The 27863-nt window shown below is 40.4% G+C and overlaps 1 protein-coding gene and 1 long non-coding RNA gene across 2 annotated transcripts; one reads left to right on the top strand and one right to left on the bottom strand.

The window, feature by feature from the left end:
* Positions 1 to 11556: 11556 nt before the first annotated feature.
* LOC135313922 (uncharacterized) lies at positions 11557 to 15043 on the bottom strand. The gene is made up of 3 exons (XR_010373420.1): positions 12699 to 15043; positions 12079 to 12133; positions 11557 to 11686 (listed from the first exon to the last, which is right to left on the bottom strand). It is a non-coding gene; the product is annotated as an uncharacterized LOC135313922 (long non-coding RNA).
* A 254-nt stretch (positions 15044 to 15297) lies between these two features.
* On the top strand, positions 15298 to 19127 carry FPGT (fucose-1-phosphate guanylyltransferase). The gene is made up of 4 exons (XM_064454827.1): positions 15298 to 15468; positions 15660 to 15827; positions 16229 to 16321; positions 17195 to 19127. Exons 1-4 carry the CDS (start codon positions 15390 to 15392, stop codon positions 18643 to 18645), a joined length of 1791 nt encoding a protein of 596 aa, XP_064310897.1. The 5' UTR covers positions 15298 to 15389; the 3' UTR covers positions 18646 to 19127.
* Positions 19128 to 27863: the final 8736 nt, after the last annotated feature.

Raw genomic sequence — 27863 nt, 5'->3', positions numbered from 1 at the left:
GTTTAAAGCTTAACCCACCCATAGATGGATTTCCATCAGCTAGGGAAGCAAGCAGTAGGACCTTGCCCACCACTTCAAGGCCAGTCATTCCCATGCACAGGAAAAGACATTACGAGAAAACCCAAGGTAACCGATGAAAACATGAAGTATCTCATTGCTGGATCATGACTGTCTGGTTTGAAAGCATTTCATATTTTACATCAAGATTAACTGTTCTTTATAAAATACTCCCCTAACAAAGCTCCGTACTTTCTCCCATGATAAAACTAAACCAGCACACACCTGTTTTAAGACACTGTACCTGTCTGTTACACCAACTACACTTCCACACATTTAAACAAAAGTTCTCGAAAGGCTATTTCATTCATATTAATAAATCCTCAAGACCATCATTGCTACAGGATTTAATAGAAATGAATACCTCCGTGTACTTAGCACAGCCAGTTCCACCCCTCTGCTCAGTTGCTCCTGTAACAGCTGCAAGCTGTCAGGATGTTTCTCAGTGTCTTACTCAAAAAGAGTACCAAGTTATTCCCTTCCAGAGTTCAAAGCTTCATTTAGTTACAGTAAATGTTATTTATGGAAACTCACTACACTGATTCTAGACCTATGCCAAATGCACTGCTGCACAGAAAGAACAGTCACAGTTTTAAGCTTGAATGATTCACAACAGATAGATAGAAATTAACCCTGCGCAGCGAAGTTCTGCTGTTCGTTTGCTTCCGTCCACCCTTTACTCCAACTCCAGCTATAGAACGTATGCCACAAACAGCAGGTTAAGAGTAAGGCAACACGTATGTGAAACTTTTAAGTCACTCAATCGAATGTTTGAGCCTGACCTACTGAAGCCAGTGACCAAATTCATAATAATGGCCATACCTACTCCTCTAATACTTCATCACATACTTGTTAAAACATGCAAAATTAATCTAGGGAAAGAACAAGCAAAGTCTTAATAAAAACTTTCTTATATTAAAGTCAGGTATTTAATAATTATCAAAGATTTGGGAGAAACACTCTGTGGACTTTCTGCTCTTTTTGGAGCAGTGGAAAGCAATGTAACATACTTTCTCTGGAAAGACACCTGACAAGAAAAACCCAAACTTTAAAGACTACTTAAGTGGTTACTTTATTGTGTCTATCACTGAACACTTGGTTCCCGGAAACGATAGCTGAATCCACCTCTTCAGTAAAGTTTACTTTTCAGGTTCCAATAATCAGCATTTTTAGTTCAAAATTAATCATAATCTCTCTCCCAATTACAATAGGAATCTTCTTTATGAAAGTCATTATGAAATTAAAATTGTAGAATATAAGCCCATTTAAAGAAGGAACACAATGATGATGTAGATAAATCACCTACAGAAAAGAGAAAGGACCAAATCCAACAATTCTACCTACCCTCTTGCTCCGAACTTCCCTTCATCTTTCTCACTTCCTTTTTCTGTCATATGGCCTACATGGTATAATTTTGTTATTTTTAAACTTAAAAAGAAAAAATCCTACTTCTGTTCTCTGAGGTGAAAATTACCATTAACTGAGAAGAGCAGGACAATACCATCGTACCGTGAAACTGTAAAGGGCAAAAAGGTGTTGGAAAGGCAGAAAAGCAGACAAGTTATATTTAAAAAGAAAGCAAACTTTTTCTTCTATTCAATAAAAGGGGATTTTCTAATGCTCTTTATACTTGATACCACTAAGAAGGTACAGCAGTTCTTATTTAGACATTGTAAAAGATGGCGCATATAAATACACACCTTGTGCCCAGTGGCAAGGAGCTCAGGCAATAACAACTAATACAGCAAAGTGCTATATATGCATAGACACAACCTAGAGATGACTGCAATAGAGAAATGCACAAACTACCTGTGTTTCAGTTGCAGTAGCAATGAGATCATACCGCAGTAACGGTACAACAAAAATTACCCCAAAGCCACCCCCCTTCTGTAACCCCCTCCCTCCCAGCTTCCCTGTGCCTCCAGTCCCCCATCAGTACTTCAGGAACTTACTTTCAAGCACCAGGACATTTAAAGGCCAGTTAACTTATCAATTAATCAAATTCAGATTCCACATACATAAATAGAGTATTTATACCCAGAGATCTACCTCTATCTTGTATTTGTGTCGTACGTCCACATAACTGTAAGAAAGTCAATGGTGTCCTGGGATGTGTTAGGAGGAGCGTTGCCGGCAGGTCAAGGCAGGAGGTCCTTCCCCTCCACCCAGCACTGGTGGGGCCACCCCTGCAGTGCTGGGTCCAGTTCTCCAGTACAAGGGAGACATGGAGATACTGCAGAGAGTCCAGCGAAGGGCCACCAAGGTGAGGAAAGGACTGGAGCATCTCTCCTATGAGGAGAGGCTCAGAGAGCTGGGACTTCTCAGCCTGGAGCAGAGCAGGCTCAGGGGGGTCTTATCGATATGTATAAACACCTGCAGGGAGGGTGCAGAGAGGAAGCCAGAGAAGAAGCCAGGGTCTTCTCAGTGGTGCCCAGAGCCAGGACCAGAGGCCATGGGCACACACTGACACACAGGAGGGTCCCTCTGGACATCAGGAAACACTTTTCCACTGTGAGGGTGACTGAGTACCACCAAGGAGGTGGTGGGGTCTCCATCCTTGGGGATATTCAAAAGCCATCTGGAGACGGCTCCAGGTGCCCCTGCTTGAGCAGGGGGGTTGGACCAGATGACATTCAGAAGTCTCTGCCAGCCTCGACCAGTCTGCGATTCTGTGACAATTTCCTATATGTAGTCCCTGCTTTTATCAGATTTTCCCAGAATTCTTCGAATGGTTCTTTCTTCTGTTTGCAGAGTTCATTTTTCTTAGAAAAAATGTTTTGAATAGTGCACTTACTCGTTTGCAGATAAATGCTTTTCACCCTTAGTGTTCTGTTCTGGTTTAATGATGTGGTACATAAAGTTTTTCCTATCACACTGAAGGTGTGCTTTGCCTGTTAATTCATTTATCTTCATCTCTGACGTAATGTCTCCACAGTGGAAGTTCAGGCAAAGGAATTCTACTGTAAAAAAAAGCTTTGTGACTATTTCATAGTATATAAAGAAGTAGGTAGCACTCAAAATTGGAATAAAGCAGAGTTAATTCTTTTGTTGCAGCTTAAATTAAGTGAACAGCCATATTGAAATGTTTCCTGTTAATGAAATACCTAGTCTGAAATTTTAGAAAATTTAAGAAAATCCATATTTAAACTCCTCAAAGCTTATTTAACATGTCTCAGCAAGCTGGATGAATAATGAAGGAATTTTTTCATATACAATATGCAGAGATACATGCAGAGACAATACAAACACAAGCATCTTCTCAGATCCTTTGGGCAAGAAGTCTGCCAAGCTGGGGTGGACTGACTGGCTGCCATCAAGAACAAAGAAAATAGGCTATAGATAGGTCTACTTAAATCACTCAAAGTTAGATCCATCCAAACTAGGAATGGCACAGCCTTCTCATATGGTGAGTCTGTCTGCTGAAAAGGGAAATCTGCCCCAGGGTTACTGCTTGACTTGTTATAGTTTACTTTCTTTTTATAGATGTTAACATGAAAAATAGACAACTCTGGTAAGCATGATTGAGTCTTTCCTCTCTTTACTTATTTACAATCAACAATCCTACTTAGGTATAATGAGTTATATATTTCTTCTCACTTGAACAGCGTTAGACATAACCATTCTCACGCAGACACAACCCAAGAACTGATGGCAGCGATAAACAAGAACTGAATCCATGATGTACCACGAACAGGAGCAGTTTTTCCCACAGCACTGTAGTACCATTGTCAGGCAGTGAGAGGAAATCTTCCCACTTTCTGGTCCCAAATTTACTCAATCTCACTGTCACAAAAACCCAAATCTCTGTTTATGCCCCTTCCACCCCTATCCAGGGTTCACTGCATGCACAGAGTGGATTCTCACACTGAAATCAATTACAGGACCTCACCCCATGTAATCTAGTGCAGAACTGCAGTATTAACTTGGGGTTTCTTTGAAGGATGTTTAAGCCCAAGGGTGAGATGTTAACAGAAAATATTCTCTCTTGTTTAAAATCAGTGGCTACATAGGAGTGCCAGTGTATGGTAAAAGCCACGTCTTTTTAAGGTGCCAGAAGTAATCCCGCAAATTAAGGACCACTAGTAAGACCCCCTTCAGTGCCAAATAAAATGACTGATACCAAACAGAAATAAAAGCTCCAATATATTATGGACAAAGCAGCAAAGTTTCTGAGCAGAAAGAAAAATGCCTCCTTGCTCTCTGCTAGCATTTTAACAGGGCAGCATACTAGCAAACATGGTCAGTGTAACTCAGGGCACTCTCCAGACCTCCAAGGAGGATTTATCATCTTACCATCTTTAACAACTCTCATTTTGTGAAATGGCAAAAAGTGCATCTCATGAAATTAACAGGATAATAGAGCCTGGAGGATCTTTAGAGGAATGCGATAGAGGTAAGCAAATGAACAAAGAGCAGCTGGTGAAATTAAGTGTTGATAAAAGCAAAGTAATGCACATTTAAAGAATTTTCTGATAATACGATCTGTTATTGATAAATTTCATTGATGTCTAAAATACCCATACAATCGTGAAATGAAACAGTGCACCATCAATGAAATAATGTAACAATAGTATGTAATAAATGAGTGTCAAAGAAATTAAGTTGGATACAGTAACACTTTAAAGGTCAATTGTATATTGCCACCAAGAATACTGTTCAGTTCTGGTTACACTGACTAGAAAAGATGTGGTGGGTGAAAAGTTCACTTATGGAAAATGGAAATTATATAAGGCACAGATAAAAATTCAAGTGAAGATCACAAATATTGACAAGGAATAAAATAAATACAAATGCACAAATACAAACAAGTATTCAAATAAATCCTGTAAGGATCAGAAAGGAGACTGGCGATTCCCACTTTGTTTCCCATAGTACAAAACAGGCAAACACAACGCCATTTAAAAATGCTATATCCAAAAGTGGTCAAAAGAACGGTCTTTAAGGAATGCATAATTCTGCCTGTGGGAGGGCAGGACAAGCAGTGTGGCATGGCGATGGGTACAGGAGCACTCAGCCCCAGGGAAAGGAAAGCCCAGCCTCTCCTCCCCCAAGCCCACAACTGCTGGGAACTGAAGTGTGGACACTCTAGAGTAGCATTCCTCTTATATTATTGGCTTACTGCCTAAAGAGAGGTTTTTATCACATAAAATGTTAAACATGGATTTCCACATATTTCATATTCATATGTTTCTGTATGTTTACCACACAAAAATAAGTTAAATTCTAGAATTACGGTTTTTAGGAATTTTCTTACTCTTTTTCTCGTGCATTTGGCACTTGATACTGAAAATGACTTGGTACCAGGTTCACCTTTGGTTTAATTTAAATCTGGGTTTGTTACTGAAGGAACATTAGTCATTCTAAATTAATTTTACACAGATATTCCTTGCTTAAATGCAGAGGCTGATTTTAATGTATCAGAAATGAGAAAAATTAGCATGTTTTTTATAAAAAGATACTTTTTGTCCTGAAAGTTTTTACTCTGGTCTGTTACAGAAAGAAGAGCTTAATCAAATGAAACATTGTCTGGAAGAGATCTTCAAATTTCAAGGAAACCCTTGCTAGTCACATTTAATATTCAGTAAGTATAAAGAATAAGTATATAATTTTTGGAATGTAATGTACAGTACTTCAAAAAGATTGACAAAACATTATCTGCAAAGGACTTCGTATTAACATAATAATGAACCGCTTTTGAAGCCATTATGGAGACACCAAGGTTTTTATGGTAATATGTAATATGGCAATAAAAACCCATAAAATGCATAAGCATGAAGAACAAAAATGTTAAAGGTCCCTGCTCTGAACAGCTATTCATTTAAGAATACAGCTGTGTTTAGGAATTACAGCTACTTGTCTCTGTCTGAAAATGACCAGGGCATCAGCACCACTTCCTTTCTGTCCTGGAATGACAAAATGAGACTTGGACATAAAAGTCTGCAAGCCTTGTTGCTTTGTAATAAAAACAGTTTGTCTGCTACACTGGGATAAATAAGACAATGTGCTTTGTGTCCAATTTGCAGAAAAATGTGCAAGCTTTGTCACCATGGCAATGATTGCACTTAATCTTGCTATCTGTTTTAAGAACCCAAAATTACCAGTGTACAGTAATACTCCTTGTACCTATTTGGAGTATTTGGTATCAGGCACCAGATACAGCTAGCAAGAATTAAGCCCATGTCCTCCTCATAATCACGTCAGCACACACACAATCTTCCAGCAAAACATAAAAGCAAGGTATCATTTTTCTCTTTTCAACCTTTTCTCCTCTATCCTTTTGATAAATCACCCTCTCAGTGTGCTTTGCACCCAGCTGACTTGGGGATGGAGCTGCTATTCCACCCTGTCAAGCTGTGCCTCCTGCTGCTGGTTTCACTACTGTTCCTGCCGTGCCATGCTCTCCACTTTCTCCCTGATGCCTCTCCTGCAGCACCACTTCTGCTCTCCCTCCTCTCACCTCCCATCACTTTTCAGCTCACTCTTCTGACTCGCTGCTGTGTCTTCCAGGGCCTCCCCAGTGCCTCCCACCCATTCCACGCATGCTGCCAGGTGGGATGAAGGGATGCTGTGCTGTTGCCAAGGCGCCTGGTTTGCTCTGCCACCCCTGCAGCAAGCTACTCACCCCGCAGCCAGCAGCAAGTAGATGCTTGGCCATGCTGCAGAGGGCTATTCCAGGCAAGCTCACCCAAGAGCCTGCTACCAAGGTGAGCAAGCTTGCCGCGGAGCACGCAGCTGAGGGACAACTGCCAGCAGCTCCCACCTTACAGGACTACTCTGATAGCCCAGTGCCATTGGAAGTCACCACTAACCTGCACAGCGTTTATCCTCCCGCCATGTGGCGGTTGTGGTTTATCCTCCACATTACTAATTATGAGTTAATAAAAATCACAGGCTGTTTTTTTCTGGGTTGCTTGCATATGAAGTTACCATAACTCAAGAATTATACAAAATAACAAGCACAACCAGGCAGGCCACTACAGAAGAACAGAAAATTCTGGAGATACTGTTTCTCCATTTTAAGGCTTTTTCCCCAGAAGACATTTTTAAGAGCTGCAGCCAGTTAGTGAACTAGAGAGGTGTCCTACCTCTGCTAACAAAGACTACAGCTCTTCAGGTACCATGCATCAAACAGCATGAGCAAGACCCCTTCCCATCGTTTCAAATGCAGCTTCTGAGACACGAAAGGAACCTCACAAGGTTCTCGAGGTACACACACTGACGTCCTAGTCATAGCACAGTGGTTAATAACCAGCTCCATCAGCTTTCCCCAAAGGCAGCACACTACTCTGCATACCCACAGCATTAGTGTTCCGAGACTGGTTTTAATTATGTAGCTAGAGTGAGAAAATGTCACTCTCCCAGAGGAAAAACTTGATCTTTAAAATAATACAGACTCTGTCACTCTTCACAAGCTTAGTAGTTCAAGAAAACTATCACTAGGGCACAGAATTCTTTTATCTTTTTTATTTATCCACCAAGTAAAAAAAGACTAAAATATCGCTGAAACAAACTGAAATAAAAAGGATCAATAGGCAGAAAAATAATGCCTTGATCCTCTGCCTGTCTTGATTAAAATTCTGACAGACATAATACAAATAAAAAATGATCCTCAGTAAAGGAATGTGAGTTGAAGAAATAGAAAAAATACCAAAAAGTTCCAATTATAGCACCAATCATGAACAGGGAATTTTTCACAAGATCACCCAAAGGGCAAGTCCTTCTCTGGAAAAAATAACCCCAAGAGCTTTTAACCAGATATAAAGCAAACACAACATCATTTAAAGACAGGAACAACAACCTATGCAGGATAAATTCCATGGGTCTTAGCTGTCACTACAGAAAGGTCAAGGCCAAAACTGACTCTACTATACTTGAAACTACAGTTCTGCAAAAAATTGGTAACCAAAGCAAAGGCTGCACTTACACCACCACCTGTTCTGGGGAGGGAAGGAGCCAACTATCCTCAAAACCTATCTTTTATTGTCCGTGTTGAACTATGTTGAGTAACTGTGTATTTCACCTCCTCCACAGGCATTCTTCTGCATTGCTGCCTCACTTGCTCATGAGAACACGATTTTATTCCAACAAAAAGTGCATAAATATATTACAGGTTACCAAAGCCTGTGAGAACCAAAAGTAGTAAATTCTGTCAAATGCACTTAGCCCCACTTCTCCCCCTTCTGAAGAATAATATTTGATTTGATTGATTTGATATTCCATTAATTCACTCTTATACTAGACAGTAGAGGTGGTAAAGAAAAAGCGTTAGGTACAACCTTGCTGTACAAAGCTGCAAGAACATACCCTTCTTCATGAAAATAATAAGACAACTATATGTTAAAAAGTCAACAACCTGCAGAAAGCCTCCAGGCCCAGGAAAATTACTCCAATCCAAGTACACAAGTAACAGTGTGGAATAGCACAAATTGTTCTCCCTGGTAAAAGCACAGCTAAACATACAAGCTAGAGAGAAAAGCACACAAAATAAACCATGTCACCTACACAGCTGGATGCGCTACACAGACTTATCAAAAAAGGCTTGAATGAAGAAATGTTTTGACCAACAGAACTACATCGATTAACGTATATTAACTTCACCAAAAAGTAAAATGCATGAACTCTGGATAACTTCTGTAAATAGTTTCAGCATTGGGATCTGACAAAACACAAACTTTTGGATAAAGGCAACCAACTGAATAAATATAGATACCAAATACTTTCTGCTTTTTAATATTATTACTGGAGTGATTGCTTTTGTAGTTATGAAGTATGGGTGGTTTTATATGCAAATTAAGTTATTTTACATCTTCACAATGAAATACAATCAAATTCTTAACAATGTAAGAGATAAAATGAAAATGCAGTAAAGATTTTCCCTGCAGTAGAGATGCTATTTACAGTACTTGTTTTCTGCCATTCACCTGACTTTAACAAATTAAACTAAGTATGTTAGCAAACAAATGCTGAGACTCCAAAAGTTCATCCTCAATGACAAAAGAAGTATATTGCTGAATGCAGCATGCATATAATTCTAATACATATAGTTCTAATAGAACATCCTCAAAAGCATAGGGTATGAAAGATACCAAGTTCAGAGTTGTGTAGATCCAATGTTCTGTCTCACAGTACAGCCACTGTGTATTTTTTTATTTTGAGGTAGTATCTCATGTGACCATACTTTGGGAAACACAAATAACAATGAAATTTTCATATATCTTAATATTAGTGGATTTACATAGCCTATAAAAACAAATTATGCTACATCAAGTAAAAGCACGTTCTGTTCTGTGCACAGAATTTCTCATACTTTTTTTTTTTTACTTCTGAAAGTACTATGCTTTAAAACACTAGCATATTTAAAACTGTATAGATTAAATAATGTTTGACTATTAACAGGCCCTTGAAATTATTTCCATAAGCTCTAGTTTTGTTACATCAAAAGGGACCTGAGTAAAAGTGAGTGATCGTTTACAGAAACATGGTCAGAAATCTTAAAAGACAATTTAAATGTTTTTGGTGGTGTCTTTGCTATCCTTAGCCACCAAGGCAACAATCAATCTACAAATAGCATACAAAAAAATATTGTCCTATGCGCAAAGAGTAACATGAGAGCCCATGTGTAAGTCATGGATTTTGATGAACGTTTGTATTAAAACCATAGTTTTATCATGAAATGCTTCCAGGTAGCCAGTTTTGATGAAAGATTTAACATATGCCCACTGGCCTAGAAAATGGAAAATATTTTACAATAACTACTAGGCTTAGAAAATGGTTAGAGGCAGGAGAATGAGTTTTTCCCTATCTGCTTTCAGGCAAAGGACTTGGGTTCCCCAAAGACAAGGTAACAGAATTGATAATGAAAATGTTTAGAAAGGACTCACACAAAGAATAAGTGGGGAAGTTTTAAAAGGCCCAATGAAAGGCCGTGACTATAGAGGAAAATAAGTTAGTATGATTTTGTAGTAAACGAGAAATACTTTGTTTAGCTGTAAATCTAGCCAAGATGAGAAAAGGTGTGCTGAAAAGACTTCTAGAGAACACAGATAAGGAAATGTACACAAAGATGACAGACAAAAGAATTAGGAACTTAGTGTGAGCTAAGTGGACTACATATATTCAGTTAAGCGTTGTTCTTAATACATAAATGTTTCATTCTGAAACAAGATACCATACAGATCCACCACATCACCTGAAAAATATTATGCAGCCACATTAAATAAACAATTTCAGTAACAGATCCCTAATCCTATTAGATTGAACACAGTTCAGTAAAATATTGTGTTAATGAAGGTCTAATCAAACAAGAGCCATGTAGTTAGAAAAAACATTCTCACAACTGAACCTTTTAGAGAACAGCGTGCTATGAGCTAGCTTACCTCTCTAGCAACAGGAGAGGCATCAAGAAGTAGACAACGGCAAAAACATTTCTATTTGTCAGGGAGCTTCCATCTCCCAATAATTTCCTCATCAGAAATTACACAGTAACCCAGTGCTTTCAGGGAGAAAATGCCGTTAACAATATGGCTACAGGCTATTTTCAGGCTCAGTGGAGTATCAAACAAGGTGAGGCTTATCAGGTTCCAACTGAAAGATAATGAATGCACATTAGCCATTTTTCCAACTTCATTATCATGAAGGAAGAGTAGACTTAATTCCTTCATGCCTTCCCAAAACACTGGACCTGGAAGATGCCATATCTGAAATAATGATGAAAATTCATCCTTCAGAAAAATGTAATTTATTAACACCTAAGATTATAAAATATTATATACGGGACAGCTCAATACTGGAATAATAAAAGTAAATTTACTGACTAGACAAGGGCTGAACCTTCATGACTGCAGGATGGTCACGCTAAACTCAGAGGTCACTAGCAGCTATGAAACACTAGGCACTCTTTGAGCCATTCAGTACAGCACCATCTTTTTACACTTCTGGAAAACTGGACTTACTGCAAATCATCCATCAGACTGGAATTTTGGATTAGGTTGTTCTAAGCAGCGTTGCAGAATTTTCCTTTTTCTGGCTTGTTCTGTCTCACCTCTAGCAACGTATAGAGGTCAGAAGGCCAAATGTGAAATTGCAGATTAAAGTTCAACTTTTGCCTCATGAAGTGAAAGACTAAATAGTAGATTAAAACCAAGAACTGGAGAGCATATACCAAATACCTACAGAAAAACCCTCCAAGTAAGTTTGGGGATAGGGGAAGCAGCAGATGCCTTCCTGGTTTAACCATTTACAGAGAGCCAGATGAAGCAGTTCAATGCACAGTAGGAACAATAAATCATTACCAGCTTACAATATGTAAGCTGTCATATAGACTTTTCCTTTTATTTATGTCATTTAAAACATGTAGAAATACTCTCTGTACAGCAAAGATTTTTTTTTTCCAAACTACAGCCCTTAAGCCAAATCTATTTCAATACTGAAAAATCTTGAATTCTCGTGTAACTAAGCACATTATCACCATTATACCTTCCACTCTTTTATAAAGGAAGGGAGACCTCAAACACTGAAACTCCTGGTATCAGGCCTTCTCACCACACAGCAGGGTAGGTATCGGAAAAATACTTGCCTTTTTATCACGAATGGCAAAAACTCTGTGAGCCCAAGATATAATCACCTGTTCCTAGTGAAAAAAATTAATATGCTCAGTCAGAAGAGCTTCCTCTACGAAGAAATCATATGTTACTCAAAATAAATGTTGCTCCCAAGGAATACAATTACGCAAGTCTAAAGACAAATCAACTTTGGTTTTGCATCTTCACAAAGTATTTTTATTTACCTGACGTGCATAGAGTTCCAGCACAACACCAAGTGAATAAATATTGATGATGTAATTATTTGAAAGGATGCATACTGTAAGTGAAAAAACAATACTGCAAATGCCCCACAATCTTTAGATACAGCCCATTTAACTGAACTGTGACCAGGCCTTCTAACTATTTTACAACAGACTCTGATCAATAGTTTGTCAACATTCAAGTTCCATATCTTTTGAGATAGAAAAAAGATACTCACTATTCAGTTAACTTCTTCACAATAAACTCTCTTCTTTGATTCACCGCTCAGAGATCTAGGAAAAGAAGAATACAAACACTATGTAAAAAGCTATGTGCTCAGATTTAAAAGGAGAATTTCAGTTAACCAAAGAAAATATCCAGATATTTTTTATAATATTACTTATGAAATACCATACACCCACAGGGTAGAAAAAACTCCAGTGGCACTAATTGTTTAAGTAAGAAATACTATTGTGCTAACAACATATTGTGTACGACATATTGCATTCCAAAGGGTCACAGAAAGTACTTCGCTAACTACTGGCCTGATTCCACAACACTCACATTTTATTTACTTAACCGAACGTTCATACACAAATACAATGAGTTGCATATTAATTCATCTTCTCTACTCGGCACAAAGATTGCAGACCTGGTCTGCACCTAAGGCTGTTTATACCAAACACTGGAGGATAAGGGAGACCAGCATGATCAGATGGGAGGTGAGGTAGCTTTCAGCAGCACACAACAACATATGTGTTTTCTGCTGTTTTGTAACCACAATTTCCATAGGAAAAAAAAAGCAATTTGGGGATTTACACTTCAGTTAAATACCAGCGTAAATAGTTTTGCTCTTACAAAATCTCTCCCAGGACTTTTTACTAAGGACAAATGGTGAAACCTCCGCTTTCATCACTCAGACAAAATGTATTTCCTGGAGCGGTTTACTGGCTCTGCCACTGAATCTCATGAATCACCAACATTACTTTAGGCATTATTTGAAATTTTGGGGGAGAGCGCAATGGTGAAAATGATTAAAATCTATTATTCCCTGGAATCAACTATCAGGTTAAGTGATTATAAAATATTACTATTAAAATGATGAATAAACAACCAACTGAAATGATTTCAGAAGAATTTATTACCATGAATAGTTGGATTCAATAATTATTCTAGACTTGGATTATCTTAGAGAGCGTAAACAGAAACCTATGCATTAGGAAGTCTGACTAATGACAAAAAGTTCAAAACAAAAATTCTGTTGAACTGCAGCAATATTTTGCTGCAAGCATTAGGGTTGAAATTATAGCTTTGAAGGCTTGCCGCAGTTAAAAAGAAATTAGTATTGTTGTCAGTAAACCATTAATTACCTTGTATCTTTAGTAGTTTCCTAAATGACTTGCAAATTAGCATATATTTTTAATCATGCTGTGAAAACTGCATCACGATTGAGCAAAATATATATGAGCTATAAAAGACACCTCTCCCAAACAGTATTTATTATATACCGTGTCCTAAGACCCATGAGTCAGGGATAGACTAAGAAGAGCACAATCAATAAAGGGGGATCTACCATAACACAATAAAAAGATTTCCCAACTTCAGTTCCTTTTTTCCAACTCAGAAAGCTAGGAATTCTCCCTTGGCAAATAAATTACTCATAAGGAATGGGATGCAGGTTAATATATGAGGGTTCCCAGGTTTGTTAAGAATCACTCATTCTTCTGACTTAAAATAGAAAATGTTTGCTAGACATGTTTGTCTAGAGCCCTTCTTAATGTAATTGGGGTGATGCAGCTTTTATTCGGGTTCATGAAACACAGTGAATTGATAAGATTCATCACTAACACTACATTAGCCAGAAGGTAAGAAAAGGGAAGACAGTATTTTAAAAAAAAACTGTAAAAAGCAGTGAATCTTCACCTGTTGTAACTAAACCTGAAATCTTTAAAGCTAGACTTAGGATCCAGGAACTTTTTCTCATTGAGGTCAATAGACTTGCTGTCAACAATGAGAACCCAATGAAAAAAAGCAAAAGTTTATTTTCAACAAAATAGATTATGTTCCTTACTAGAGGAAGTTGAGAACATAAGGAAGGATCAAACAGATCTCTGTGGTGTACATTACCCTGATTAAGGCTGTTATCACATGCATCACAGAAAAGCCTCAAACTGATAAAGCAGCAGCATTCATCTTTTCTTCTTTAATCTTCTCTGTCAGCAGTTTACAATCATGAAAAACTATGATTTCTTGGATTTTTTTTAACTTCCTAAATTCTTTTTTTCAGTAGCTACTCTTTATTGTAAGATTTATGCATAATGAGATCTTATCAAGACAAACCCTCCTTTCATTTTCATCTATTCCTATTTGGTACCTGTAGTCTCAGCAGACTCTAAATTCAGGAAACAGATGAAGTCCACAGATCAAAAATCACAATATCTAGGGCAAAGAACTATAGCAGGAAAAACTTTCAGCTGTGTGAATACTGCCAGTAGATATCAGATAATTACACACAACACAAGTCGTTGTAGGATCCATTCATCAAATGCAAACCCTGCTCAGCTCAGTGCTCAGCGCGTGTACTGCAGGTACCACAGGAAATCCACAGGTCAGGTATGGCCGAGCAAGACGTCAGCGGACCAGTTCATGTGCAACTAGGATGCCTTTCCTAATGAGATTACCAGACCAGCAACCTAACTCATCCTACTTCATCCAGTGACCGCCAGAGATGTATCCTAAACCTCAGAACGATGATCTATTTCTACAAACACACAGCCTGACGGCATCAGCCCCGGGGAAACCCAGCCCTTCAGATTCTGAGCTCGAAGTGGGACGTGCATTTTGAGGCAGCAAAGTACTTCCAAATTTGAGCCTGTATGTACGAATATATTTTTTACAAGTCGTATAACTAAAAAGAATGGAAAAGAAATTTATTTCCTTAAAAATCCTCGTTGGCATTAAATAACCCAAGGGCCACGGCAGGCAACGCGCCCAGGAAGGTACATCGTTTAGCAGGCGAGCGCACCGGCGGGCTCACGGAGAGCTCCGGCAAGCAAGGCCGGCGGGGGCTGTGCGTTGTCCTTCTGCACACCACTTGCAGCATCTTTAGACCCAAGAACTCAGTGAACAGGTGCTATTGGAAAAGAAAAAAAAAAGAAAAAAAAAAGAACGGCGCGGTGGCAGGGCAGGAAAGGCCCTCAGCCAGCCCGTCCCGCCTTCCCCCACCCGACCCGGGCAAGGCACCACTTGGCAGGGACGCCGAAGCCACGGACTGGGGCGGCAGTCGCCGCTCGCCGCCCGCCAGCGGGCAGGCCCAGCCCCGGCTGCTGCCGTCCCCCGCCGCGGCCCGAGGCGAGCCTCCCGCCCGCTCCGGACCGGGGCAGGCGGCCAGCCCGCCTCCGACCCGGGCCCCGGCCGCCCCGCCGGGCCCCGCCCCGGGTCCCAGCCCGGCTCTTCCGGGTCGGGCGCTCCGTGTCCGCCTCACGCCGCGGCTACGCGGGCGGCGGCGGCGGCAGCGCCAGGGCGCGGACCCCGAACGGCGGAGCCGCCATGCCGGCGGCGGGCGAGCGGAGCGCGGCGCGGCGGGAGGCCACGGCGCGGCGGCTGGCGCGGTTCGCGGCGCTCAGAGGTGGGGCGGCCCCGGGCGGGGCGGGCGGGGGCCCGGCCCAGCCGAGCCGCGTGCGGCGCGGGGCTCCGGTGGGCCGGGTGCGCTCTGTCGGACCTCGGGAGGCCGCGGGCTTCGGCGCGGCGCTCCGGCGGGGCCGGTCGTCCCTGCCCGCCGCCGCCGGCGCGCCTGACGCGGTGCCGCTGTGCCGACAGGGAGGGCCGCCCGCCCCGGCGAGTTCTGGGACGTCGTGGCGGTGACGGCCGCCGACGCGGCGCAGGCGCTCGCCTACCGGCAGCAGCTGGCGGAGAAGCTGAGCAGAAAGGAGCTTCCCCTGGGGGCTCGGTACCATGTGTTTGTGGATCCACCTGGACCGAAAATCGGTGGGCACCCGTTGTCGGCTTTCCCCTTGCTCGCACCGGGACGAGCCCTGACGGCAGCTGGTTTTGGCTTCGGAGGGGCAGAAGGGGCTCCGTGGCACTGTCCGTTATCTTCTTTGCATGCTTTTATCAACTATGATACAGTAGGACTACTCAGTCAGAACTGGTTTAGGAAATTTCAGATAGCTGTGCATCCGTTGACACTTGGTTTGTTTAAAATATTGTCTCTGCAGTCATAAAGACTTTTTAAAAAATGAATCGCACACTTTCTACGGCAGAAGGCAGCATTTAAAACATGCTTCCTGATCGCCCTGCCACAGCACCAGATCCCAGTATGCTTCACATGTCAATACAGATGTTACTGGTGCTCTTTTCAGCAGATACTAAAAGTATTTTTTCTTTAGGAAATGGTGGCTCAACACTTCATGTTCTTCGGTGCTTGGAAGATCTGTACGGTGATAAATGGACTTCTTTTATTGTGCTGCTAATTCACTCTGGTAAATTCTATTTTACATTTTACACTCTAAAGTTGTACTTTTTTTTTTTTCCTAAAAATAATATGGTGGCAAAGTCAGAGTTCTAAAATACAGTTCCCTCAGAAAAGTAATTCCAAGTGTATCTGATCTGATCACTTGAATTTAGATTGATGCTTAGGAGATATTACTGTCACTTAAGCATTTCTTCTCAGCACATAAGTTGTTCAGTCAAACAGTGGCGAAAGAAGTGTAATTCAGAATATCCAAATTAAGCTCCTGCCTTGAAATAACTATTAAAGGAGCAGGGCCCTCTCTGGGGGACTTAGGGGTCCTCATAACCACAGGCAGACTGAATACTTGCTTTTTTATCCAACTAGAACACTTCAAAAAGGTGCATCAGTTTTGCAGAGAAGAAAGAAACCAGGTAATAACAAGTCACCTGACCAAACCACTGCGTAATTGACCTATCTCTGTGACTTAAAATTCCTGGGGGTGGGGGGGTCGGGTGTACAGGGTTCCTCCTTTTTTTCAGTGGAAAAATCAGTGGAAAAGTAGGTGTTTGATTTCTTCACTTTAGTTATAGATGAGTGGTCCATATTCCAGGTCTGAAGCAAACTAAAGGTAATCAAAATCAACAACAAGTTTAAGCTATTTAAGGCATCCTAAATTTTGGACAAAAAGTCAGATCGGCTTTGAGAAATGTTTGAAGTAGAATAACTGATGATTTTTTTACATCTGTCATTTTTTGAGGACTACTTAGTATATCACCAAGCTGGGCTGGGGGAGTGGGGTGGGTGTTATGCCTTTGTGTATATGTAAAATACCTGTATAGGTTTAGTTTTTTACTTGCTTATGTACAGTGTCTCTGTATAATTAAAAATATCTTTCTTCAAGGCGGTTACAGTCAACGCTTACCAAATGCAAGTGCGCTGGGGAAGATTTTCACAGCTTTGCCTTTTGGCGATCCTGTCTACCAGATGTTGGAACTGAAGCTCGCCATGTACATTGATTTCCCCAGTCACATGAAACCAGGAATTCTCATTACATGTTCAGATGACATAGAACTTTACAGCACTGAAGTTACAGAAACTGTCACGTTTGATAAACCTGGATTTACCGCGTTGGCTCACCCTTCAGAGCTGACAGTTGGGACCACTCATGGCGTGTTTGTTTTAGATGCATCCAGTTTTTCAGGAAAAGGAGGACTTGAATACACATCTTGCCATCATTTCCTGCACAAGCCTGATATTGAGACGATGCGCCAGCGTGGTGCAGTATGCGTAAGAGGGAGTTGTTCTCAGCTAAGTTCCTATGGAGACCATCGTGACTCAGAAATGGTCTCGGAGTGTGTGTATACAGACAGTATATTTTACATGGATCATAGCATTGCAAAGAAATTGCTGATATTTTATAAGCAGATGGGCACTCTTTGCTGTGAAATAGATGCATATGGTGACTTCCTCCAGGCCCTGGGACCTGGAGCCACTCAAGATTACACAAAAAATACCAGTAATGTCACAAAAGAGGAATCACAGTTAGTAGAAGTACGGCAGAAGCTATGCTCCCTTCTGAAAGGAACTACGCTTAATGTTATAGTCTTAAACAACTCTAAGTTCTATCACATTGGAACTACTCAGGAGTATTTGTTTCATTTTACATCTGACAGCAAACTGAAATTTGAACTCGATTTACTGTCTGTGGCTTTTAGCATCATTTCTGACAAAGCTGAGACCTTGGACCAGTCAGCAAGTATCATTCAAAGCATACTTGAGCCTGGATGTTTTATAGGACCTGGATCTGTTATTGAATACTCTAGAATAGGACCTGAAGTCTCAGTAGGGAAGAACAGCATTATTAGTGGATCGTACATAAATTCGAAAGTAGACATACCTTCAAACTGTTTCCTGAGTTCACTAAGTATAAAAATTCATGATCAAGTAAAGTATGTAAGTATGGTGTTTAGTGTAGAAGACAACTTGAAAAAGACTGTGAAATTGTTGTCAGATATACGTTCACTCCAGTTTTTTGGAGTCAGCTTACTAGAATGCTTGAACCTCTGGGGTGTAAAAGTTTCAGACCAGCTCTTCTCCAGTGAGAACACGTGTTGGGGATTGTGGACTGCTAGGATCTTTCCTGTTTGTTCTACTTTAAGTGAGTCGGTTAGAATGTCATTAAAAATGTTAAATTCTGTGCAGCATATGTCACCTTTTAAATTGAATGGCTTTAAGCTCCTGTCTGTTGAAGAAATGCTCACCTTCAAAGATGTAAAAGACATGTTGAAATTTAGGAAGCAAATTTATGATGAAATCTATCTACAAAGACGAAAGGAGAAGTTTGATTTGTAGAAGGAAAAGTACTTGAACAAATTTCCTGTTTTCATTTGGATGATTGATTACTTTCCAGCTTGTAAAAATCATAAGAAAAAGATACACAGATCTTTCTCTGATCTCAGTGAAGTAGAAGTAAGGAAATTGCATTAACAACATTGTAGCATAACATTAATAATGCAGTAAATGCAGATAACCTATTCTTTTGATGAAAGAAGTAATGAAATATTTCACATCTCTGAAAACACTAATTGGTGACTTTTCTTGGAGTTCACATTATTATGTTTTGTAGTCTTTGTCAGTAGGAATGTGATACAGAACAAATTAATTATAAATGTGACTGAAAACTGCTTTAAAAGTTTTTCAAAATAGACCATTAGCTCCAGCAACATGGAATGATATAGCAGTAATTTATGTTGCTCTCTTTTCATGATGCCTTTTTACAGTAGTGTTTCAAATAGGTAGAGATAAATTTAATAAAAGTACTTTTTAAGTCAAGACATCTTAAGCATCAGTCATTTTCTTTCTTGATTTTTTTTTTTTCATTTTGTTATACTTTCTTGGATTTCATCAGAGGGAAGGATTTGCATGAGAGATCATTCTTTCCCTTGTGACTAATAATATTGGGGTCAAAACCTGGCGTCAAGACATACTGGGTTTTTTTAGTTTGGTTTTTTTTTACTATTAGTCGTTTGGAAGCTGGTAGTTTGATTGGGCAGCTACCAACTTTTTTGGTATCCACAGATTTACTGATATGTGTCACATGAAAACCTACATTTCGTATTTCTCTAAACTGAACTGTTAGAGTCCTTGGTGTGATGCTTAATCCTCATGCAGACTGGTGAAGTAAGCAACAACAGAGAGGTTAACTATTGTGAGTGGTAACACAATCGCATCTTCAGAGAAACACACACTACCTATTCACTCTTCCCCTTCTCCACCCTTTACTAATAAAGATAGAATCACAGAATCATTAAGGTTGAAAAACACCTCTAGGGTCATCAAGTCTAACTGTCAACCCATTACCCTCAGGCCTCCTAAACCATGCCCTGAAGTGCCACACCTACATGTTTTTTTAATACCTCCAGGGATGGTGACTCCACCAACTCTTTGGGAGCCTGTTCCAATGCCTGACCACTCTTTCAGTGAAGAAATTTTTCTTAACATCAAAAACCTCCCCTGATGCAGCTTGAGGCCATTTCCTCTCATCCTATGGCTGGTTACTTGGGAGGAGAGACTGACCTCCACTTCACTACAACCTCCTTTCAGGTGGTTGTAGAGAGTAATAAGGTCTCCCCTCAGCCTCATCTTCTCCAGAATAAACAACCCCAGTTACCTCAGCTGCTCCTTGTAAGACTTGTTCTCCAGACCCTTCTCCAGCTTTGTTGCCCTTCTCTGGACATGCTCTAGCACCTCAATGTCCTTCTACTGAGGACCCCAAAACTGCACAGAGTACTCGAGGTGCAGCCTCACCAGTGCCAAGTACAGGGGCACGATCACTTCCCTGCTCCTGCTGGCCACACTATTCCTGACACAAGCCAGGATGCCATTGGCCTTCTTGGCCACCTGGGCACACTGCTGGCTCATGTTCAGCCGGCTGTCAACCAACACCCCCAGGTCCTTTTCAGCTGGGCAGCTTTCCAGACACTCTTCTCCAAGCCTTTAGCATTGCATGGGGTTATTGTGACCAAAGCGCAGGACCTTCCTACCCTCTGCAGAGTCTTCTTACCCTCAAGCAGATTGACACTCCCACCCAATCTGGTGTCATCTGCAAATTTACTGAGGGCACACTCATCCAGATTATTGATAAAGACAATAAGACTAGCCCCAAAACTGAGCCCTGGGGAGCCCAGCTCGTGACCAGCCGCCAACTGGATTTAGCTCTATTCACAACTCTCTGGGTTTGGCCATCCAGCCAGTTTTTTACCCAGCAAAAAGTATACCTGTCGAAGCCATGAATCACTAGCTCTTCTAGGAGAATGCTGTGGGAGACAGTGTCAAAGGCTTTACTAAGTCCAGGTAGATAACATCCACAGCCTTTCCCTCATCCACTAGGTGTCTCACCTGGTTATAGAAGGAGATCAGGCTGGTCAGGCAGGACCTGCCTTTCATGAAGCCGTGCTGGCTGGGCCTGATCCCCTGGTTGTCCTGCACTTGCCTGATGAGCTCACTCAAGGTGTATTGCTCCATAACCTTCCCCAGTACTGAGGTCAGGCTGACAGGCCTGTAGTTCCCCAGATCCTCCTTCTGGCCCTTCTTGTAGATGGGCATCACATCAGCAAGCCTCCTGTTGTCTGGGACCTCCCCTGTTTACCAGGACTGCTGATAAATGAAGGAGAGTGGCTTGGTGAGCTCCTCCACCAGCTCCCTCAGTATTCTCAAGGTGGATCCCATCCGGTCCCATAGACTTGTGAGTGTCCAGATAGAGCAACAGGTCATAAACTGCTTCCTCCTGGATTATGGGGGGGTTATTCTGCGATCCGTCCCTGTCTTCCAGCTGAGGGGGCTGAATACCCTGGGCATAACTGGTCTGACTGTTAAAGGCTGAGGCAAAGAAGGCATTAAATACCTCAGCCTTTTCCTCATCCTTGGTGGCAATGTTCCCGTCCACATTCAATAAAGGATGGAGATTCTCCTTGGCTTTTTGTTGTTAATGTATTTGTAAAAACATTTTTTGTTATCTCTTACAACAGTGGCCAGATTGAGTTCTAGCTGGGCTTTTGCTTGCCTAATTTTCTCTCTGCATGACCGAACAAAGTCTCTGTACTCTTCTTCAGTTGCCTGGCCCTTTTCCCAGAAGTGGTAAACTCTCCTTTTTTTCCAGAGTCCCAGCAAAACCTCTCTGTTTAGCCAGGCCAGTCATCTTCCCCGCTGGTTCGTCTTACAGAACACGGGGACAGCCTGCTCCTGCGCCTTTAAGACTTCCTTCTTGGAGGAATGCCCGGCCTTCTGGAACCCCTTTGCCCTTCAGGACTGCCTCCCAAGAGACTGTGTCAAACCAGTGTCCCGAACAGGCCAAAGCCTGCCCTCTGGAAGTCCATGGTAGTGGTTCTGCTGACCCCTCTTCTTCACCAAGAATTGAGAACACTATCATTTCACTAAGCCCAAGACGGCCTCTGACCACCACCATGGCCTGGTCAAAAAGGAAAATGTCTTTTTTATGTGTAGAACTGTAAATGTACTTTTCTCTGTTCCCTCTTCAACACCCCCCTTTTTTAAAAATATAGGAAGTGTCGTGCCAGTGCTCCATCCAGCCTGGTGTTATGTCTTAGGCTGTGGCACCACAAAGGTGCTGTGCAGGGAGAGCATGCAAGCCTACCCAGCTGCGTGATCCTCTTTGTTTTCAACAGCTCATTACATAAACCGTCAGCATATACTTTAGTACTACAAGATGGAAAAAAGCTTGTTCACACTGTTTATATTAAGATACCTCAAATCATTTATTTTTAATTTTGATTCTAGTATGACCGCATTTAAAATTTTTCCATCTCATGCTATTTTTAAGAACATGCTGTGTATTATATCAATGTAATTTGACTGCAAACACAATGCATCTTTTTCTCTTGCATTTACCTACAGGTTTTCATGTTTTATTTAATGTTTTATTACAGCAGTGTTTATCTCCCTACTGACTGAATTCCCTAATGGCATCTTTCTTATGCCACCTACAAGATACTAGTGCAATATCTCATGAATATTACCCAAGCTGGTTTAACCTTCACCAGGTTTCATCCTCACTGTTAAAGAAGCCTTTCAAGAGACACAGTATTTTTCCTGAGGATCTCTTCTGAGCACGAAGAAATACAGAGGAGCTAGACATGGAGGTTGGGAATTGCTGGGGTTGACTTCAAAGGAATAAGAACAACTTCTGAGCAAACAGAAGTTTTAAAATTCATTATAAAATATTACTTTAACAATGGAAACAGCAGCAGATTTGAGAACATTAAGGTCCAAGACGAAAGCATAAAGTCATGAAGTAAAAATAGTCATAGAACATGGAGCATGAAATTGTGGTTTGTATAGCCTGCTATTTGCATAATATATTCATCTATTGTTAGAGTATACAAAATGTTTTGGGAAAAACAAATGTTTGACATAGACTTTGCATCTTCAATTGGAGATCAAACTTTGTTCTGAAAAGGCTTCCCTGATGATTGCTTTACTGCTAACAGTAAAATGAAGTTGCATTCCTTTAACATGATTATTCACTTTAACTGTTACAATTGCATTTATTCTAAATTCCCTAAGTGCCATGTATTGATTTCATTACTGAGAGCAATCTGGATATAAATAGAAAACGGATTTGCTTCTGACACATAAGTAATGGAAAAAAAGAGTGAGGAAATGCATACTGACTAAACAGCTTTTGGAAAGTGTTGGGGCAGACTTGATCAAATAGCAGCTTCTGTGGTCTTGGAAGCAGTGTTCTTCCAAGAAAAAAAAAACAGATGAGTGGAATCCTGGTTGTAGTCTTAGACTGCCATGCCTGACACCTGGCCAACAGGCTGACTCAGGCTCCGTCAGTCCACCAAGTGCACAAGGAGAGGTAAGAGGTACTTCTTAGAGTACTTCTCCCTCAGAATTTCTTTCCTGGCATGCTGCTGTCCTGCCCATCCTGCCCTGGACTGCTCAGATGTGCTGGCTCAGTAGCAACCAGGATGGGTAAGAAGTAACTACTCACACCCCTGCAGAAAGTATTATTATCTGGGATGTGTTATCCATTACCATCATTCCTTAACCTAGCCTCTGTCAAAATGATCCAAGTTACTATGAAATGCTAAGTGTTACACAAAAATTCTGTCATTCTGACATACTGTGTTGGAGAGTGGCGGTGTCAGTTTGACAGGGCAGTAGTCTCCACTGGTAATCCCTTAACCTCGGCAGCCTGCAGGTCTGACCATAAACCCAGGCTCACGCTCTTGTGGTAAAACCCCAGATTACACAACTCACAGATAACTTCTGGAAAGCTCAGTTGTATCTTTCTCACTGAGGACAATAACACTTTCACTGTGCTTAGTCCTGCTGTCAAGGATCTAAATGAGGAAAACTTCTGTAAAGATTTGCTGAAAGTATTCTTTGGCCATCGCCCCAGAGAGCGTGGCTGTACTATAGGCAATGCACAAAAGAGCTGGATATCAGCATACCTGAAAACATGACATTTTTCCCGTTCATGAGATTCTCTTCCGCTGTGCAGTTTGTGGAGCACAGCCCCATGAAGCTATTGCTTAAACAAATGGTGTCCGAGTTTCAACACAGCAAATGTGCAGTCAGATGCTGCTGCATTTATAGCTCCTAAAATATGTGACTGAGTTGAATAGCTTGGGGCTAAACACTTCAGTGAAGAGCTAGAAATATTTTCTTAACCTTTGAATAAAGGCCTAAGATACCTTTTTTTTACAAGTCTGTGAAGCATGTAACGTCCAGTCTCCTTTAACAGTTCTTAGCAGCACGTCAATGAATTGCCCTGCTAGGAAATAAAACATTTAGATCTTGAGGCAAAGAACTTAAAAAAATAAATCTGTTGTAATGGAATAAGCATAGATTTGATTTACTAGGTAAGAAACATTAGACTGCTTTAAGTCTTTATGCCACTCCATGCTTTCATTTTATACTAAATATTTGCCTCAAATTTTAAAAAGTGGATTTTGGTCAATATTAGCCATAGGTAATGTCAGCAGGCTTAATGAATTTATTCCACAGGTATTGAAATATTTAGATTTGTAATATTTTTCATTTTTAAACTACAATCAAGTTTAATGTAATATATTATTAAAAACATTAAAAATTATATTTTATTTAGTATAGAGTACAGTAATTATTTTCCCATGTGTTTTTATATCATATAGGGCTATGTGTGCACTTGTTCACACACACATTATGTAAATTCATTCTTGGACTCCACACTTTGGAATAAACCCTTTTATATGTAAGCTTCCACTAACTTCCATTAAGCCAGAGGAAGCACATGTTTGCTCATTAAATTTCTAATGCACCCATAGTCCTTCATGGTCTTTCTTAACTATCAGTAAAATTATTATTATGAAGTCCAAGTTCAGAAAGTTTATAGAAATAGTCAGAGAAAATGGACCATTCCATAGAGAATGTTAGCTGATGGAGACTGATAATGGTATTGGCAATCCAGGCATCCATCTGTCAAGGGCTGTTGGAATTTAAAAATTAAAATACACATCCATGGCACTTTGATGAATTTTCTTGAAAGGATTTGGTAGACATGAGGCATATTTTTCTGCAGGGATTATTTGTGAGTTTTAAATGCTGAAACATGGCACTACCCTGTCAAGCTATGGAAAATAGCTAGTTTTGTTGATTTTCCTGCATCAGCTTCAGTATAAAATCTGAAAACCTGGAATGAATACGCTATCTGATTGAAGTTACTAAGAGTTTTGCTTTTGATTTAAGCAGGGGCCAGGATTTTGCCCCTGGCAAGCATGTTGATGGAGTAAGGATTTCTAGTGTCCACCAGGGATAAAAATCTCTGAAGTGAAGAACAAGAGCTGCTGAGCTCTCATGAAGTATCCTGACAGTGAGTGTTTCAGCCCTGCATACATCTGCCAAACCTTCACTAATCTACTGCGCCTTGCTGTGCGGCTTGTTGAGTTCTGTTGGGCATCGGGTGAGCAGGGGATCAGCAGGCAAGGAAGGCACTGGAGCCGCAGAGCCCAGAAGGAGTTGCAAGGATATGTTAGTCTGTAGTGGCTGTAATGTCATTTTTGAGGTGATACAATATTTCTGTCAAAAGAAGGAGAGCGAGAGACGAAATGACAGATTAGCGAGTATTTGTATGTATCCTTGATGACACATTTCGAAAATACTATCTTTATTTAGGCATGAGAGGACCCTTTGGTGCATGTATTGCAGCTATGTATGAAGTGCACATTTTTTAGCCATAAGAAATGCTAGTCCTTACTACAAGGGCTATCTTGTAGTGTGATCAAATCTTGTTAAAATCAAAAGGACTTCAGACTGGACACTTCCTGACTGTAATAATCTAACTTTGATGTACACGATATGTGTATGTATTTTATTTATATTGCATTTTACAAACTTTAGCTGATCTTTCACAATCTGCTGTTAAGGTAGCTTACAACAATTTTCTTATGCTGGGATAAACTTGTCCCAAGGATTTGGACATGGGCTCACATGTCCAAGGCCACACGGTAAAATTTAACAGCAAAATAATAGTAATTATGAGGTTGCTGGTTTCTGGTATCCGATTCTGAAAACAAGACCATCATGGCATCCTGGCCCATGATTTTCCTCCACTCTGAGTAATAAAGGATGCAATGCTGAAAATGACAATTAGGTAGAACCTTCTAAAACAGGAGGCATCAACTGAAATTTGGAGATTGATTTTGATTAAGGCTTATTGAGTTTCCTAGATGGATGCAATTTTTGTACAGGCCTCTAGATCATTGCTGGGCTCCATCTGTCCTGAAATGGAACTCAGGCTGATACAGTCTCAAATAAAACCAAGATGAGTGTTTAATTATTTTATTCATGTCAGCTTTCTTTATTTAATTAGTTGTGCTGTGTAGTGCAATAATAGGGCTCATAATGAACATCATCTTAATGATTTCCCTGAATGCTTTGAAAGCATGCTATAATGAACAGAGATTTAGCCATACTGTGTATATTATACTATGAAATTTGAGAGAGGAGGATTATTTCAGTAACCTTTTAGGCAGGAAATTGAAATCTGAGCAATTGGGTGCTTAAAAAAGAACACAAGGGAAGGCAGCTGAAATAAAAATGAGCAGCTGAAAGATATCTGTGCCAGAAGGATTTGGGGAACTGGCAAAAGAAAGTAAGCTCCAACAATCATCTGGATCTGCGTAGAAATGTTCTTGACTTGGAAAGGGAGTTTGTCTGTACTGGAGCTCAGTGGTTCCAGCCTCTTCTTGTTCCTAAGTCTCTCATGAAACAGCTTCATTTTCTCCTCTCTGCACATGTGGAAGATTAATCCCCGTGCAAATGCCACTGTAGTATTGTGAGAACAAAAATAGCAGTACTATTCTTCTGTACACTTCTTTTAATCCACTGCCACAGAGAAGCCTTTGTAAACACCTGTTTCATTATATGGGCTACAGAGTTTCTTGTACTTTATTTTCACAAAAATGCATTTTCTTTAAACATCCTTTTCATTTTCTGTGACATATCTGAAAGTCACCAGAATGACGTTGAAATGTATAGGAGCAACATACAGCCTCTCACAGAAAATTATAGATATGAATATGGTCTAATTGATTTGAAATAAAGATCATTTCAAAAGACTTAATCCTGTAAAGGCTACTGGTGAAGGACATTTAAAAACAGAAATGGGAAAATATTTTTTCACATTTCTCTTGTAAGATGGGATGACAGCTGCACATTCCAAACACAAAACTGCAATAAAACTTCTAAAAAATTAATCAAAGACATTTGTACAGTTCAGTATTCTGTAAACATTACAATCAAAGACTACTCACCAAAAAACACTGCTGTTGACGTTTTAATGCTACTTGTATAGATGTTAACTGGGACTGGCCTAACACAGTAGTCAGTGCAGTTATCCCTTTCTTCTCTGTCTGCAAACAGTTGGCAAACAGGCTTTGCAATTATTGTTAATTTTTGTCTTTTTTTTTCCCACTAGTTTCAATTATTCTGCAACAGCTTCACATAGCCTATGATGTGAATGCTTCAAGAATTCACCTGAAAGTTGCTTTCATGGTGAACAAAGTTGTTGCATTGATTTCACTGACTGACTGGATTAACCTCCTGTGCTGCAGTTTCCAGTGATCTTCCCATATGTGTCCATATGAATGAATCTTCACCCACACAGATGTTTACAAAGAGTGAATAAAAATATGGTATAGAAACTGATGGCTTCTTTTTCATGTATTTCCATAAAGTAAATGGTACTAGAATATAAATAATCTGCAAGGCTTTTACTTCTTTTAAAGCAAACAATTTTATCTCTAACTTATCACAGAAATGTAACGCTTTTACTTTATAAAGCTGTTGCATTAAAACGCAGTTTCTGTGCAGAAGTGAGCAGAAGATTTCTTGGGCTTTGGAGTTTGTTCTGGTCCTGTTTCTGTCACAGTTTGTTTGGTCTGAATGGAAGAAAAGTCTTGTACTTCAGGCCACAAGGAGTGCCAAAACCTATTTTGTCAATTCCAGATGTTTTTTTCCTGGCATTTCACTCCCTGCTGTGAGCCACCACCCCTCACCTCACC

Source organism: Phalacrocorax carbo, chromosome 6, assembly GCF_963921805.1.
Source record: "Phalacrocorax carbo chromosome 6, bPhaCar2.1, whole genome shotgun sequence".
In the NCBI taxonomy this organism is placed as follows: domain Eukaryota; kingdom Metazoa; phylum Chordata; class Aves; order Suliformes; family Phalacrocoracidae; genus Phalacrocorax; species Phalacrocorax carbo.
Note: the sequence above shows the minus strand (reverse complement) of the source record. Positions and strands in the feature narration are given on the sequence as shown.

What these genes read in the sequence shown, in the direction of transcription:
- FPGT (XM_064454827.1), top strand. Translation starts at nt 15,390, where the DNA reads ATGCCGGCGGCGGGCGAGCGGAGCGCGGCGCGGCGGGAGGCCACGGCG. An exon ending in GCGGTTCGCGGCGCTCAGAG is followed by an intron (nt 15,469 to 15,659) that starts GTGGGGCGGCCC and finishes CTGTGCCGACAG; the next exon opens with GGAGGGCCGCCCGCCCCGGC. An exon ending in TCCACCTGGACCGAAAATCG is followed by an intron (nt 15,828 to 16,228) that starts GTGGGCACCCGT and finishes TTTTTTCTTTAG; the next exon opens with GAAATGGTGGCTCAACACTT.